The sequence below is a fragment of the Thunnus albacares genome, chromosome 12, assembly GCF_914725855.1.
Source record: "Thunnus albacares chromosome 12, fThuAlb1.1, whole genome shotgun sequence".
NCBI classification, from domain to species: Eukaryota; Metazoa; Chordata; class Actinopteri; order Scombriformes; family Scombridae; genus Thunnus; species Thunnus albacares.
Window position 1 is genome coordinate 3,277,181 of NC_058117.1, and position 17,043 is coordinate 3,294,223.

General features: G+C 37.5%; 2 protein-coding genes across 2 annotated transcripts; both read right to left on the reverse strand.

The window, feature by feature from the left end:
- Positions 1 to 54: 54 nt before the first annotated feature.
- On the reverse strand, positions 55 to 6,122 carry LOC122993949 (phospholipid phosphatase-related protein type 5-like). The gene is made up of 6 exons (XM_044368409.1): positions 5,574 to 6,122; positions 4,788 to 4,920; positions 3,946 to 4,196; positions 3,626 to 3,802; positions 1,562 to 1,702; positions 55 to 1,252 (listed from the first exon to the last, which is right to left on the reverse strand). Exons 1-6 carry the CDS (start codon positions 5,775 to 5,777, stop codon positions 1,223 to 1,225), a joined length of 936 nt encoding a protein of 311 aa, XP_044224344.1. The 5' UTR covers positions 5,778 to 6,122; the 3' UTR covers positions 55 to 1,222.
- A 2,208-nt stretch (positions 6,123 to 8,330) lies between these two features.
- On the reverse strand, positions 8,331 to 13,427 carry tyw3 (tRNA-yW synthesizing protein 3 homolog (S. cerevisiae)). Its single transcript, XM_044369281.1, has 6 exons — positions 13,058 to 13,427; positions 12,778 to 12,858; positions 12,558 to 12,656; positions 10,522 to 10,593; positions 10,210 to 10,343; positions 8,331 to 10,046 (listed from the first exon to the last, which is right to left on the reverse strand). Exons 1-6 carry the CDS (start codon positions 13,223 to 13,225, stop codon positions 9,785 to 9,787), a joined length of 816 nt encoding a protein of 271 aa, XP_044225216.1. The 5' UTR covers positions 13,226 to 13,427; the 3' UTR covers positions 8,331 to 9,784.
- Between the last annotated feature and the right edge of the window lie 3,616 nt (positions 13,428 to 17,043).

Sequence of the window (17,043 nt, forward strand, 5' to 3'; positions counted from 1 at the left end):
CAGTATATAATTCTTTTTTTTTTTTTTTTTACAGAATGAAACAAGTACAAGTGACCCCTTTTAATAACCATATAATTTATTAGAATGGCAGGGAGAGAAGCAAGTGGCACAGGGGGCAAAACACATAATCTCATTGCTGGCCTGTGAGTTTGAAGTAATACACAACAATGTAATTTCAAACATGACACATATTCAATTGCAGTCAATGTGACCTGAACAGGAAAACACATCAAACACATCAGAAGTAATATCTTTGGTAATGACTTTGGGTATTTTTCCTGCAAAAACTGTTGTAAGAGGTATTTTCATTATTGGACAAACTAAAGAAAAAAAAAAGATGTGAATAAATTACTAGATCATGTAACCAAAACAACAAAATTGGTAATTGTGCAACCAAACTATAATCTTTAGAAGACAACAAGGATGTCATGCATTGACATTTTTTTCATAACCTGAAGTTGTAACAAAGGATGTCCCTGAATATTGTTGCTGAAGAAGACTCTATCTTGAATGTTGGCTAATTTAAGGAAACTACCACCAACCACAATTATATGGAAAATGAATCTCTTCACATAAAATGTTACACAGACACATAAAATTTCAAACAGTTTTCTCTTTAAAGACATGTTACCGTCTGGATTGATGCTATGCTCTATGATGTATACTATGAATTAATGTTACACAACTTTACTGTATGTAAAAATAGACATGAAGATATTGTTTAAAGGTGTATCAGCATTAGCAGAATATCATTAATCTATCATATACTTTGGTATAATTAAACAAATGAGACTGATGCAGCTTATATCTGACACCAGTGGTATTGCCAAAATCAAAACCACATTTGCAATAAACTATTTTGCCTCCTGCCTTTCTCAGAGTTTTCACTCTGAGAGAACAGTAGTCTCTTCTGGTTTGGTGCCATATATCAGATATCAGGCCAAACCAAACATGGCTTTATAGAATGTAAAAGCAGCTGTGGAGGCCGCTTGTTTACACTAATTATATCAACCAGTAAAAATTAAGGTGTTAATAATTATTTTTCAAATGTTGCAAAAATAGCATAAAAAGAAGGTGGCTAAAATCTCAAAATATGTTTTTATGTTCTAAAAATGAGAAAGGTTTGAAGTTTTAAGTCATAAAAGAGGTGACATCTTGAAAGAGCACACACAGTTCATGCAAAATCCATTTCCTCTGAATCATGAGGACGGGGGGGTCATAGTCATGTGACTTCAGTGAAGGATCCGGGGCCCTAGAGGAACAGCAAAGACAAAAATTGCCTCTAAAATGTACACATTACTGCTGAATCTCACAGTCTATTTATTGTGTAGTTTCTGAAAATTGTTAAAAGCTTCCATGATGCCATAAATATTGTGTTTCTTTGACTATTTCATCATCAGTGTATGATTTTGCTTTTATGCATATTTTCACTTTAGTACATCATAAAAACACCAAATATAGACATAATGATTTTCATGTGCAGTATATTGTGCACTCTTACATATGTTATTTGAGAAAATGAAAACTAAAAACTAAAAAGACCATTTTAAAAATGATTTACCTGTGTAACAATGTATTTGTCACATGATTCCATGGTGTGATTATTTTGGGGTGAAGCCTCTTCAGTGTTAGATGTGCCCACATCTGATGGACTCTGAGGAATCTCAGGTCTCTTTTTAAAATACTGAACCACAAATACCACCTGCAGAGAAAGAGAAAGAGAAGAGAGACTTTGGCTACTGTAATAGCCATATTCATATAGTCACATACAGTCATTCCACTCATTTGTAATTATTTCTTCCAGACAGATGAACTGTTTGCATGAGTTCAAAAAGTGATTTGTGTATCACAAGGAAAACACATAGAGGAACTCCAAAAGAGTCACACAAAGAACTGTATTAGGGGCCGAATATTATTGAAGCATTTTTATTGTGACTGGAGGGAGACAGAGCATCATCATTTTTGTTTAGATTGTTTCTGTGACCCAGCTTTTTCTCCCAACTCCCAACCATCACTGCCTTCCATTACTTTTTATACACAATAGAGGAATTCAAACTCATTCAAGCAACAACAACTTGCTGTGTGTAGGTCCTGCAGCAGTTTAGTCCATTAGACCACTTCTCTGTTAAGGAAAGAGCCCAAATATAAGGCCAAGAATAGACATAATGATGTGCAGAGCCTCTAAAAAGAAAATCTGAGATTCTGGTTATTTAAAAAACAGAGAAGAAAAGAAAAGAAAAAGCTAACTTTGATGGAAAGTAAATGATTTGACATCAATTGATTGATTGATTGATTGATTCTTTTTATGGTGTGAGTTGCACATTTGTTGGTCCAAATGCACTTTGTAAATTACATTAGTGGGATTACTGTACATTTGCATCACTATAATAGAATTTTACTTTAAGTTGACTAGTAGCAAAATTGAGTTGTAGTAATGCAAATTGTGGATTTGAAAGTAATTAAATAATTTAAATATGAGTTGATCAAAAAGTAAATTTGATTTACAAAAAAACTGAATTCATGTGTGTGTTACCAATCGAGATAATTTTTTTTAAGTTGATCCAATACGTCTCTTTTTTCAGTGTAAGAATCTCAGAGAGACCTGTGTTGCTGTCTATTACTATAGTGGGAGAAGGCAGTGATCCCCTGAGAATGGGATATTTGCTAGCATTAGCAACATGCTACTGTCTGTTGACTGCACAGTGTAAGGAAGAATATGCAGGCCAACTGCTGCCAATGAGGACTCAATTATTTCTTTTTGTGTTGAACTTGGCTGTCCTCTTGTTACAGTGAGATGCATAGAAATAGTATGCACGGCCTTAGTGAATTGCATAAGTTAAAATCTGGATATCATTCTAATAATTTTGTTCATTCTGTCAATGGGTCATGCTAACTTTGCACTCCTCGACTTCATTGTAAAAATTTGGGAAATGCAATTATGGCAAAACAACATGTATCGGGACAAGCAGTATGAACCTCTTATAAGCTTTCCAAATAAACATACATTTTACATAATCATTTGAAACACTTGAGTAAAATTAGCCCCCTAGATTAGCTGTTGTAGCTAACTGCATAGGATCTACTTCCTGAGCTACTTGCTGGTTAACCAAATTGACACCCTAGAGTCCATGTTTCTCAAATATCTACACTGGAGGTGGCAAGGGCAAACGCATGACGCATAGTCAGAATGCCGGAATAATAAGGAATAATTATGAGCAGGAAAATCTGCTATATCCCAATTAAACTGCCTGAAAACCAAACAAACATGGATGCCTCACAACAGCTGCAATCTGTCATTCAAGTTCAATTAACCCTAATTTTAATGATAGTATTTTCCAGACAGTATTTTGAACCCTCATACAACCAGCTCTGCATCAATACAACCGACTAGAGTTGTCCAAGGAACGTGAGCTTTCCCATCTTTACTATCCATCATAAGATGTGAGCACAGCACACAACCCAAGATGAAAAATCCTAGAATGGTAATGGTGAATCACTCTATAGGTGGCTGTTTTCATACAAAGGCCCTATTTATTAATTCATCATTAATAATGAACTGATGATAGTCTGTTATAAGAGAGCAAGTCTGCTATAACTGCTACTCACAAGATGATTAATAACTGACCAGAAAGACAGCAATAGCTCCTCCGATGGTTTGTCCTGCTATCACATCACTCCAGTGGTTTCGGTACTCGGCCACTCTGTTGATGCCTGTCAGCACAGCCAGACTGACCAATGAGAGACTGATGAGGGGCCCCATCAGACGACCTCCACTGGAACCAACACAGCACATGATGTACATCTGAAAAGGCAGATTTTTTTTTCTATAAGACTTTTAAAAACCAATACACATTATGCAGTTATGAATGAGTATTTTCATTTTATGATGTATTTAGAAAAAAATAATTATTATTCATCCAGGGTCCTTTAAAGTGAACCACTCACTGCCAGGTAAACAGCTGTATACAGACTCAGTGCAGCCTCTTTGGAGGGAAATGTCTTCCTGGCTCTCATGATGTCATCAGGGTTACCGGTGCAGGCATCTGATCGGCTGACAAAGTCTACGGTGTTCTGGCAGCCGAGGGCGGTGTAATTGGGCTGGCAAACAGACAGGAAGTAAGGAGCCAGACTTCCTGTGACCAGCTGACCCGCATTGACAAAGATGTCTGTTGTAAACAGACCAAAGACATAGACACCTGCAGAGAAATACACAGATTATATTATTTACACTTTAAGACAAACCAAAGAAGTTTAGACACAATATAGCATTCACACCCTTTACTAAAGACAGCAGATTCAAACTTTACTTGAAAATCTGTTTGAAACAAATCATTCTCCACAACATAATTAATGCTAAAATGTCAGCATGGATCCCTCTATGATTTTAGTAACTGAGAAGGTAGTGCTTTCAACAGGAAACAGAGGCTACAGGTTGTGTTAGTCAATTTATTGCTTGTTTCATTACAGAAAATATTTCTCAAATTTCTGTCATCATAACAAGAACAGTACCTTGTTAAAATCATATGTTATAACGATGTGTGCGAGGTCTGAAATCACTCACTATGTAGTGCACTATATTTACCCAAATATAGAATATTAAAAATCATTTTTTAACCACTGTGGCAGCCCTGTGTAGTGTACGGCGATTAACAAAGGAATCACAATAAATTTGACACTGAGTGATGATTGAAAATTATGTTATGCAACACTTTACACTAATTGAACCTATATCAGAAATGATGAATTAAACAGGTTTTTGTGAAGTAATTGTACTGTAGTCAGATTACCAAGGAAACGGAAGGTCCTGCGCACCATGGGGTTCACATAGCAACAGTCACCCATGACTACAACCTTCTCTTGGTCATAAAGGTTGTTTGAGTTGTAGTGAAGGAGGAAGATAACAAGTTCCACACCTGAAATCTGGTAATGAGAAGGAAAACAGATGAAGGAAAAGAGAGGAGAGAAAGAAAATGAATTAGTATAGGGATATGAACTTTTGAAGGAGAATACTGATATTGTTGGTTGGAATAGTGATATTATTTGTCTGTTTGTCTGTGCCTACAACTTCATCTTCATCTCTCTCTTTCTTTCTCTTCAAACTTTGTCCTGTTGCTTGTCACTCCAACTCTCATCTTTTATTCTCTTGTTAAGACTTGTAATTAAGCAGTCTATCACGGCTGTTGACTTCTATTGTAAAACAATCAACACTGGCATGTCCTGCTGTGGCTACGACAAATAGTACACTGACTTTACACAATAAAGAGGTGTAACTTAGCTAATAAGAGTGCAAACTCAATAGAAACTTCTACTTCAATAAGGATAATTAGTAGTAGTGTCTTTCAATTCATTGTTAAAGAAAGATAACAGGCCAGAAAGTGAATTTGAACGCCCAAAATCTAAAATTGTACCCAAATGATTTAATATGGTTTAAAGGTTATTTGTTGTTAAAAAATATGAACATATATGACTACCTCTATGTATCCCTCCTTATAGTGCTCTTTATAACCATTATCATCACCATCACAAAGGAAATCCGTACCTGTTGACTGTGTTTAAATCCTAGTTAGACTTACCAGTACAACAGGCAGTCCACCCACCACAGAGTACAGTATTACAGGCTGTATGTGGCTGTCCTGTTCAGGTCCAGGATCTGGTTTGGTTAAAGCCGGGTCTCTGCAGATGAAGCCCTGCTGTGCCAGACTGAAAGTGTCCGTGAACTCACAGTAGTAAACCAGCATCACTGTAGCTGCCAGAATCACCACCTGGAAGTACAGCATGGTGGACCCAGCCTCCAACAATCTGACCTTACAACGTCCTGGATACTGCTGCCACAATGACGAAGAACTACTTCCAATTGATGCGGTAGTTTCAAATCCAATTTTTCCAATTACTGGTTTTTGTGACCATGGTGACTAATCTACCATAACAATTATGACATATAATCCTTTTGTACAGTTCTTCAAATATACTTGAGCACAAATTTAAAACCATAGACGACGACCAACGATGACAACTATTATGATGATGATTTGCCTTTGAGAGACATCTCGGAGAGTCGTTCTTCTTTTCCTTTTCTGCAATTCTGTGAGAGGCAAATCTTGTCTTTCCGCTCCTGTGAATTTACTGAATCATCTGACTGCAGTGAACCAGGGAATTTGTTCTATGTCACTGAACAATCTCTAAAGAGCCACTTGCAGTCTACTGAACACATACCCACATCAGTACTGAGCAAAATTGGTGAATAATGGAAAAAGGAGGGCTGACAGACAGTATGAGCTCTTGTACTTGCATCAGAGTTTCAAAAAAAAAAAAGGTAAAACATGGTAAAATTTGACTTCTGGTTGTAGCCTATATTATTAAAGAACTGATGGATTTTTTTTACAGCCACTTGGGGGCAGCAGAGCAAGTTAAAATCATACCATTGACAGCTAACATGTTAGCAAACACTTCCCTATTTACACATCAGACACAGCCCAACATTAGTATTTATTTGGACTGAATACATGCTAATAATGCAAATAATTTGGAGCCATGTTTATGTCCACCTGATAAATGTAAGTCCAATATTAATTCTTCGTTTTTCTCTGTTTTGCTCCCCACCAACTCCTGAGAAACAATATCTGGCTCTCTGGCTAAATGATCCACTATAATCACCAGCTAACAAAATAATTAACTAAAAGATGCTAAAGAGAGAGTTGGGTGGTAATTCTCTGGGTTTATAACTATACACTATAAACTCGACACTTTCCACAAAGCTGGATTACCAACAATAATGTAGTGAACTATATGTATTTAATCTGTTTTATTTTATTTATTTATTTTTGTTTGTTTTTTTTCTGGTAATTCAGTTCATTGCAAATTTGTGACAAATGTTCCACATTTGCACTTACATTCATCAGGTGGACATAAACATGTCTGAATAAATGCTAATGTTGGTCTGTATCTGATGTGTACATAGACAACTGCTAATTTTTAACAAATGTTCCAGATTGGCACCACTCAAGTACACTAACAACTAACTTGCATTATTACCTTTTGACCCTGTCTTGTAGTTTTAAGACTCTAATGATTTTAATTTATATTTTTTAGTTTAATCAAAACACCAGGTTGTCAGAGGTTGTCTTCACTGTAATCATTCCTCCTGTTCATACTGCTATTAAAAGGTCCCCTTCAAATGTGATTTCAATGTAAGTGATGGAGACCAAAATCCAGTGTATCCACACAGTCAAAATGCATTTAAAAGTTGATGTAAAGCTTATGTGAGGCTTCAGCAGTCTGAGTTAGTCACATCCAGTGGATATCTGCCACATTTACAGTCTTTTTAGCATCAAATTCCCTCTTTGTGTTCCCTCAGACAGTGTTTCCCTGTTGAGCTGAGGTGGAAATGTAGTAACAAAAAGAGGGACTTTGGCACTAAAAAGACTGTAACGTTGAAATATATCTACTTGATTTGACTCATTTGGACGACTGAAGCTTCATATTAGCTTCAAATAAACTTTTAAATACATTTTTGCACAGGAGGAGGACTGTGGATTTTGTCCCCCATCACTTACATTGTAAGTGTATCATGAAGGGATCTTCTAATGGTCAGTATGAACAGGAGGAATGATTACAGCAAGAAAAACATATTTCAATGTTCATTTGGGCTCCTGACTGTTTTTAAGACAGACCTGAAAATTTGTTTCATGGGGTGGACAAAATATTTGGAATTTTTGTATTGGATTGTACATGTGTAGTCTATACTTAGAGGTGACACAATACACATACTGCACAAGTATCAGTCAGTCAGTGAGTGAATGTCGTAAAATATGAGTAATACAAAGTGAAACCAAACAGCTTGTAGCTTCTGTGACGATACAATAAGCACTGCTGCCCTCCAGTGGTATTACTGTCATATGACACTGATGACATAAATTCTAAAACTTCCAAGTGATTTCTGACCTTTGTCATCTGATGAAAATAGACTAACGTAACATTTAAATGTCAGTGCTGCTGACATCGCCTTAATTTTTTTTATTTTTTCAGTTTCATTTTTGAAGTCATGGAAAGTAAAGTGATTCTACTGATATATAAAAATGTCTTTATTGCTCTTAATTCAATTGTCACTTCATTGTAGACGCAGCACTTTTGTCCATGTTGGGATCCTGAGGAAATGATGCTCTAAATTATTCCAGAAAGCTGATTGGATAGTAGTGAGTAGTAATAACTTCTGATCCCATCCTCCTCATACTTGAACCTACTCCAAAGCAGTTTAGTAATGCAACATAGGTTACCATGGTGATATAAAGACCCCTGCTCTCTCAACAAAAGCAATAATCAGCACACAAACATTGACAAAAGAAAATAAAATCTCTATTTTTTCCAAGCTTGGTGATGACTTACAATTTTAACGGATTGTCCTGCAAAATGCATGGAGATTAAAACATGACTGAAACATCAGATTTTTAGGACTTCATGAGCAAAACAGTTGAGAAAAAACATAAATCTGCACCGCCTGTAAAGCTGTCATCATTATGCATATTCTACACAAACAGCTTATCCTACACACCTCTGGACCGTCACATTCACTCTAATAATCAGTTTCAGCACAGACAGGGTCTGTAAATTCATCCTCTCCTGCTGTTTGTGTGTCTTGACATCAGCCTGATACCTGCAGACAGCTGTTAGCTAGCATTAGCTATCTGGCAGGACAGACAAACTAAAAGTAGAATGAGCACACTGTTCAGTCAGCTCCCTTCAGCTCTCATAAGAAGAGTGCAGATCAGTGTGCAGAGTCTTTTTCACTCTGTTCCTCTCGTAGATATGGCCGTTAAATTTACTACAACATATCTAGAGCTGCAACGATTGGTCAATTGACACAAAATTAATTGCCAACTATTTTGATAATCAATTTTTAAGACAAAATGCCAAAATTATCTGACTCCAGCTTCTCCAAATGCGAATATTTTTGGGTTCCTTTAGTCCTCTATGATAATTAACTGATGATCTTTGGGTTGTGAACTGTTGTTGACAAAAAACATTTGAGGCTGCATCTTGGGCTTTGAGAAACAGCTATCAACATTTTTCACCATTTTCTGACATTTCAGAGACCAAACAACTAATCGATTTAGAAAATAATAAACACATTAATCAACAATGAAAATAATCATTAGTTACAGCCCTAAAGATATCCAGGAGATACCTATGCCAAGTCCCATCCATACTACATGTCATTGCAGTTAGCATACACCTAATGAAGCCTACAAAAGGTCTCATGCTGAACAAAAATGACACAAAGCCTCCTGTGAAAAAGAAAAAAAAGACCCAAAAAAAATCATCTGTGACCTCAGACAACCAGCTCATTTGAAAATGGAAAGAGCTGCTGCCATTTTGTCCAGCTGTTCCCTCCTCCATTTTTATTGTGATGAGATTCCAGCATGTTGAACACTATGAGGTGTGTAATGCTGCCTTCTACGTGTACAGTTTTTCCCTTCATCTGTTTCCACTGTGTTGCACTGTGGGATTCAAAAACTGACCATATTTAGTATGCGGTGTCTGGTTTGAGTATACTGAATTCTGTCAATTTTCCCTTATAAACACAATACACACTCACCCGCTCACAATTAGTGTGCAGTCTGGATTTGGGACACAGTGCTAGAATCACTTTTTGACTAAAAGTGACCTTGATTTTCAAGACGAAGACATTTTACACAATTCGCCCTGCACTCGATCAAAGAAACATTATCATCCATTCAGTGTCACACTGAGCATGTCAGTGCATGTGCAGAGCTCCAGAGCCACTAGTTCATGTAAACAGATCCAGACAATCATCCAGCTCTGGCACACTGCTGTCTCTGTCACTACGGCAAACGTCAGTCTGATGTTGCTGTTCTCGTTTCCGCCTCCGTTTGTACACACTTGATTTGCTCCTCTTCTCCTCCTCCTCCCCCTTTTCTGTTTCCAGTCTCTGAGAAGGATCTTTAAGTTCCTGTGAGCTGGGAGGATCTGGGATTTGTAGTTTTTGTAGTTTCTCTGCAGTCAAAGCAGACTGGAGGTTCTGGTAGAACCTGGAGATGACAGGAAGAATCAGGGTTTCCACTCACATGTTTCAAGTGAATCTTAAAGTATAGAATTGGTGAGGACTCTTGTGTGTTTGTGTTATTTTCACTGCAGCTAACAGGCAGCCAATGTTAGCTTCACTAAACGTCACTTAAGAGGATACAGACTGACCTGTGGATCCGTCTGAGGTTCTCTTCCATCTTCTGATTGGCTATCTGAGTTAGGAAATTGATGTAGTTGTGGTCTACCAGGAGCCTTCCTTGTTGACTGAGAGGAACCTCCAGGCCATGGGTGCTACGGACTGCCTGGAGGGACAAAATATAACACGGATAATGTATATTTATGCAAGCAACACACGCAGCAAGGCAAAGGACTGTTCACACTGTGTGTACTGACGGTTCAAACTCTAATGGTAAAGCAGTGGCAGCCAATTAAAGCAGCACAGTCCTGGACATGCGGTTCATGTTTTAAAGTGTGCAGTACCGTGATGATCTTTCCTGTCTTGCTGGCGGTGAGACCAGAGTTCCTGAAGCCTGAGTTGACGGCCACTGAGTGCTAGACGGGAGACAAGAGACGTAAGACAGAAGCCTGAGCGATCGCTGTTTTTTATTTGATAAACAATATGATAGCACTATGACTAAAGTCCATGCCCCATGTGAAGTTCTACTGAGACAGAATATAATCAACCTCCTCCCAGGCCAACCTATTTCAAAACTAATAATCCTGCTTTAAAAAACGTAACCTTTACCTGTTCCACATTCCAAGTGCAGTGGTAGTAGTGGACTCACAGTCTGTATTTAAATGGAGAATATGAAGAATGACTCTACTACATACTGTGCTGCAAACTACATTGACTGGGATGGTGCAGTGACAATTGAAGTGTCTACCCGTCACAGATTGAGGCTTTAATTACAAGTTTGACAACTTTTGAGAGCACAGAGTAAGATTTTAAACAATTTCCTTTCTTCCAGGCACCTTTAGTTTCAGATCATTTTAGTGAACATCACAGTCAACAACGGATTGCCTTTTTTTGTCAAAGTTACGTCATCATCTCGGGGTAATGTGGATGAAAGCAGAGGCAAAAACTCTCACTGTCGGTGCGTTCGATGGCAAGAAAGAACCATGTTTAAATGTTCCGTTTGACAACATTTGCTTTTTGTTTGTCTTCTGGTCATAATTTTCCAGCTACATGATTAATTCATAGCAGCCTCACTGGATAAATTACAAAGGAGGGCTCTTGCACCTGTATTACCACGTAATGGTAACGTAACTGATAATAAAGGAATTGTTCACTGACATTACCTGTCTCAATCAACTTTCAAGTCTCCCTGGAGGGAGGAAAGGAAGGAAATCAACTGAAAAACCTAAAGTGAGGCAAGCTTTGGAAAATGTTTGGTCATAAAGTGAAGGATGTGAATTATTAAATAAGTTAATAAGACTGTCCTGCCTACTGCTGGTACGTTTCTTAACAACTTTCATCAGGTACATTGACAAGCATCACATCAGTTCCATGTACATAAATGCTGGGTAAATTATCCAATCAGAGGACCATAAAAGTTAGGTCAATTGGTGAACCTAAAACCAACCTTCATATGGGCACAATAATGGAAGCACAAACAGGCATCTGTTGTGATACTTGTCCATATATCTGATGAAGGTCAAACATACAGTATACAGCATAAATAAATATACCAGTAAGTAACTAAGTGTAGGAGGATTTTTTTCACTTTCAAGTTTAGTTGTAATTTTTGTTCAGTTATTTAATAGATTAAAGGACAGGTTCACAATTTTTTCAGGTTTGTCAGAAAACAACTGTCAGGAGCCCAAATGAACATTGAAACATGTTTATCTTGCTGTAATCATTCCTCCTGTTCATACTGACCATTAGAAGATCCCTTCATGATGCACTTACAATGTAACTGATGGAGGACAAAATTCACAGTCCTGCTTCTGTGCAAAAATGTATTTAAAAGTTTATCTGAAGCTAATATGAAGCTTCAGTGTCCAAATGAGTCAAATCAAGTAGATATATTTCAATGTTACAGTCTTTTTAGTGCCAAAGTCCCTCTTTTTGTTACTATACTTCCACCACAGCTCAACAGAGAAACACTGTCTGAGGAAACACAAAGAGGAAATTTGATGCTAAAAAGAAAATGTGTCAGATATCTACTTGATATGACTAACTCAGACTGATGAAGCCTCATAGAAGCTTCACATCAACTTTTAAATGACTGTGTGGACATACTGTAGATTTTGGCCTCCATCACTTACATTGAAAGTACATTTGAAGAGGATCTTTTAATAGCCAGTATGAACAGGAGGAATGATTACAATGAGGAAAACCTCTTTCATTGTTCATATGGACACCTGTTGATTTAAGACGCACTTGAAAAATAGTGAACCTGTCCTTTAATGCAAAACGACTGCTATGGCCCTTTAATATCAAGTTGTTCACACTGTGCACCAAACTCCACTGTGAAGGATCAACAATATAGAGACAAACAAACGGTCACTCTCACCATCAGCTGAGCATCTTCCAGCCTCCGACACTGAACATGGAGCACGAAGGGCTCAAACTTCAACACAGCATCTCCACTGGACCTGGCTAGAGCAGACATCTGAAGAACACACACACACACACACACACACACACACACAGACTAAACACTTAGCCAGATTAAATTCAAGAATTGAGTATTTGGTGGAATATCAGCAGTACAATAATCAATCATGTCTCACCAGGTCGTCACATTTGCATTTATGGTGTGAGACAAACAGCCAAACACAGTTCTGTTTCTGGACAGCACTGCTCTCTGGAGCCTGGAGGGGACGACATTAATAATCAGTCCAAATGGAGCTGCTGTTAAACAATATGTGGTAGTATGCAATGTCTGTGAGTTATTTTAAACAGTTCCGTATTAATTCATGATAAAGGAATAATTGACAGCTGTGTGAAACCACACTTCTGATCACAGCTTCCGGCTGTCTAACAGGACTTTATATGAGTCCAGTGTCTCACCCCGTCAGTGAGGATGACTCGGCCGGAGCAGGAGCTGGTGGTGAAGTACTCCTCACAGCTGTTGAGCAGAGACACCACATGCACAATATCTTCATCCACACTGCCTTTCTTACTCAGGTCCAGCTTGTTCAGGCACTGCTTCTTCCACTGACTGAAGCTTTTCTCCATGACGTCTCATTTAATGTGGCTACAGGCGATACTGCGTCACTCTGTTTTTCCCGTAATGTGAATGGACAGAGCAGCAAGGAATAAAGAGGTTACATATACAAGCGGGAAACTCTGAAACGGGTTTCTACTTTATAAATGTTAGCTAGCTTGACTCTGATCAACCCACAGTCTTCTTCTACTTCTGTTAGTGGCCGAGTTATGACTCAACAGCGCCCCTGCTGTAGTGGAGAGGACACTGCTTCTCTCTGTAGAAGAAGAGAAGCTTGAAAATACAGTTAATTGTAAATGGGGTTTTATATGAAGGAGAATTAGGGCCACACTGAGAGGGAAGAAATTTTCGAGAAAACGTCGTAATATTACGAGAATAAAGTAGTAATTTTATGACAAAAAAAGTCTTTTTATGATATATAATTTTATGAGAATAAACGGTTATTAGGCTGTGAGAAAAATGTAATAGCCTATTGAAGGGGGAAATAGAGAAGCAGTAGCTTTCACAAATAACAAAATACTTCATCTTTTGGCACATCAGCACCAGATTATTATCAGGACTTTGAAACGATTGTGTCTATTCTGAAGAGAGAACCACACTGACAAATTGCCTCTTTTGTGGGAAAGGAAATGGCTGGAGGTGGTTGACTGTAAGGCTATCAGTGGTTACATCTGATATTACCACCACACCATATTACCACTTTTTTTCTTTTTTCTCATAGAATTACAAATTTTTTCTTGTATCTCAAAAAAAAAAAAGAAAAAGAAAGAAAACAAAGTCTCTCAGTGTGGCTCTAATACTCTGTCATATATCAAAGACTTATAATGTTTCAAATTTTATGAATTAAGAGTCAATGAAGTAAATAAGAAATAAAATATATTCATAAGAAATTAAATGAGTAAATATTAAATGATATAAAAGTAGATTATGAACATCCCAACAAAATGGATACAAAACATATATATATATAAGTTTAGTTCAAGTATGTAGCCTACCAGCAGACTGATGGAGGGACATAAGCATGACGGAGTATTAGGGCCCCATTGAGGAAAAACCAAGTCCACCTGTTTTTGAATAATTGTAATGATTTCATTCTGACTCACTCAAGGTATTTATCTGCAGGTTTTAGATAGTCTTAAAAAGCATACAATTAAGTTCCCTCAAAAAAGAGGCCTTAGAAGGTATTGAAAGGTCTTCAATTTCATTTACAATAAATCAGAGAAAGTGTGTATGAAAGAGAGAGGGAGAGAGAGAGAGAGAGAGAGAGAGAGAGAGAGAGAGAGAGCATTATCCCCCATTGGACTGGCATGGATTTGCTGGCCCAGAATCTATAAGTGACAACAGTCAGAGTAGAGAACAGTAGACTCTGAGAGCAGATCAGAATACGATGACACATTACAAGTACAGCGTCTCTGCCATGAAGACATCATGAGGATCAGACCACAGGTCAGTCTCACTCTTCTTCTCTTGCTCCATTTACATGTCTTGTCTCAGTGAAGTGTCAGGGGGTCACAGCAGAGATCACAAAGTACTCAAATATGAGTCAAAATACATCAGGACTGAGGGAAGAGACTGAGAGGAGTTTTTCATCTCATGGTTTCTCAGTTTATGTGGGAGATATTGCAGTTATGTTAAATGCAGCTGCCCATGCTGAATCAACAACATAACTCACTATCAGTATAGTTTACACATGTAATGTTCCTGTGTTTGGTGACAAGTCGCAATGTACAGACACTACTAACAGTGGGTTGTGCTTCATTTTAACAGCAAGGTTATGGGATGAATAATGTACCATGGTCTTCAGATAGATTCACCTGCCTGTCCCTTTTCTTGAGGGCTGATAGATAGTCTGATAGTTTTAGACAGAGGGTGTCAATATTAATTACTTACAGTAGGTATTTTGACATTATTTGTCATTTGTCATTTTTGACTTGTATAATTTTGAGGTAAAAACTAAGACATATCGTCAAGTGTTTCCCTTCTTGTGGAAATGGTTCTGAATCTGCATGAGGCCATTATTGAACACTGGTCAAGATGTCTCATTCATCAGATTCAAAGATAATACTGACTTTAATCTATATGTTTCTTAGTATGAATAAATGCAATAAAAAGACAAACAAAAAACAATGTGTTAGTCCAACTCTAAGTACATTGTGCCTCCCCTACCCTGTATGTGGTGCTAAGCCCTAAACTCATTGGTTCCTTCTGAATGCCTGAATCTTTAAAAACAACTCACAAATCTATAGTTTCATCTTTAAAAAAGGCCCAGTCATTTCATAAAACAGCTGGGCACTTGAGATTTTAGCCACTGTTTTTAGCTACTGTTTTTAGTCTAACACAAACCCTGCCGCTCTGAGTTTGTCATTTGTCATCTGTTTTTGACCACTGACCTTGTTTCCAACATGTAGAAAATTTGATAGTGAAATCAAAAGGAAATTCAATCTAGTATCTGTATCTTTTTGCATAACACAGACAACATGTTTCATATCTTCCAGCTGGTGTAAAGCCTGTCACTTTGTTGCCCGAAGGGATTTAGTCATATTTGATGAATAATTAAATATAATTAGGAAGTGTTCCTCCCCATCCCCACATACTGACATTTGTCAGCAATTAGCCAGGAAGTAGTACTACAATCTATCACGTATTAAAGGGGACCTTTATACTTTTCCTTATTGTTAGTCATACATATAATGCTACAATGTCAGATGTTCATATTGAATCTGGCCAAAGTGTCAAATAATGAGGTGAATGTATGTAGAAGTAATCCCTATGAGCAAAAGGCACCAGCTTCAGACTGCTCTGAACGCTCGGTTTCCAACCTTTTTTTCTACTTTCAGCCCGAGCTGACGTCAGCTGTGTCCGATCTCTTTATACGGTCATTTGCTCAACGCAGAGTGTGCAAGTTCACTGCTCCGCTCTGCTAACATTATGGCATTTTCCATTGTTTTCGGGGTAAACACGCTGAGCCATGACTTGAGCTGAGCTGGCACACTGAGTGTTTTTCCATTACACAGCAGGGCAAAGTAAAATAAGTAGTTTACCTGTTGGAGGTGTGCTGGTCATCTGCACCTCTTCATCAAACATCATCATCGCCGTGGCTGTTTCTGCTTGTACTATTCCTCCCTGCATTATTTCTAACTGATCCGCTGAACAAAGAGCTCCAAATATCTCCATATCTTGTTGTGTCGATGCGTTTTAAGCGCTGCTAACAAAGCTCTGCTAATTCAGTGAGGAACACATTTAATTTCCTGCATATTCTTCACAATAAAAGTCTTCTGTTGTTTAGTAATTTAAAAGCTTTTACTGTGGACCTAAGTAGCAGTGAGCAGGAAATATATGTAGTTGAAGTATAGTGAGAATTTAGTAGATTTTTACAGTATCAGTCACAGTTCATTTAATACACAATCATCATCCACATATAATGTCGTGCATTATGTTAAAGCTAATATTGTGTTATTATCATTTGCACATTCCACATTATATTTTATACAATGAACATTTGCACATTTCTGTCATTTTTTTTTACATTCCATTCTCTTCATTTTAAACACTGTACAGCTCTTTTCACTTAAGTATATTCTATACATTTTACTTATTTTTACTGTGCTTTTGTGGTACTTGTACTTTCTCGTACTTTATATATTTTGACCGTTATGCACCCCAACACCAGCGCAGATTCCTTGTATGTAAAAACTTACTTTGCAATAAACCTGCTTCTGATCATTTTGCTGACTACTATATATTTTATTCCCCCATTTTTGAGATTATGTCTTTTTCACAGCAGACATTTTGATTTGTTGTAGCAAGAACAGCACAGGTGTCACTAATA

Coding starts and splice junctions, on each gene's coding strand:
- LOC122993949 (XM_044368409.1), bottom strand. CDS start 5,777: ATGCTGTACTTCCAGGTGGTGATTCTGGCAGCTACAGTGATGCTGGTT. Junction 3,803..3,945: donor ATACAGCTGTTTACCTGGCA/GTGAGTGGTTCA, acceptor CTGCCTTTTCAG/ATGTACATCATGTGCTGTGT. Junction 1,703..3,625: donor GAGCTATTGCTGTCTTTCTG/GTCAGTTATTAA, acceptor CTTTCTCTGCAG/GTGGTATTTGTGGTTCAGTA.
- tyw3 (XM_044369281.1), bottom strand. CDS start 13,225: ATGGAGAAAAGCTTCAGTCAGTGGAAGAAGCAGTGCCTGAACAAGCTG. Junction 10,594..12,557: donor TGGAAGATGCTCAGCTGATG/GTGAGAGTGACC, acceptor TCTCCCGTCTAG/CACTCAGTGGCCGTCAACTC. Junction 10,344..10,521: donor AGACAGGAAAGATCATCACG/GTACTGCACACT, acceptor TTGTCCCTCCAG/GCAGTCCGTAGCACCCATGG.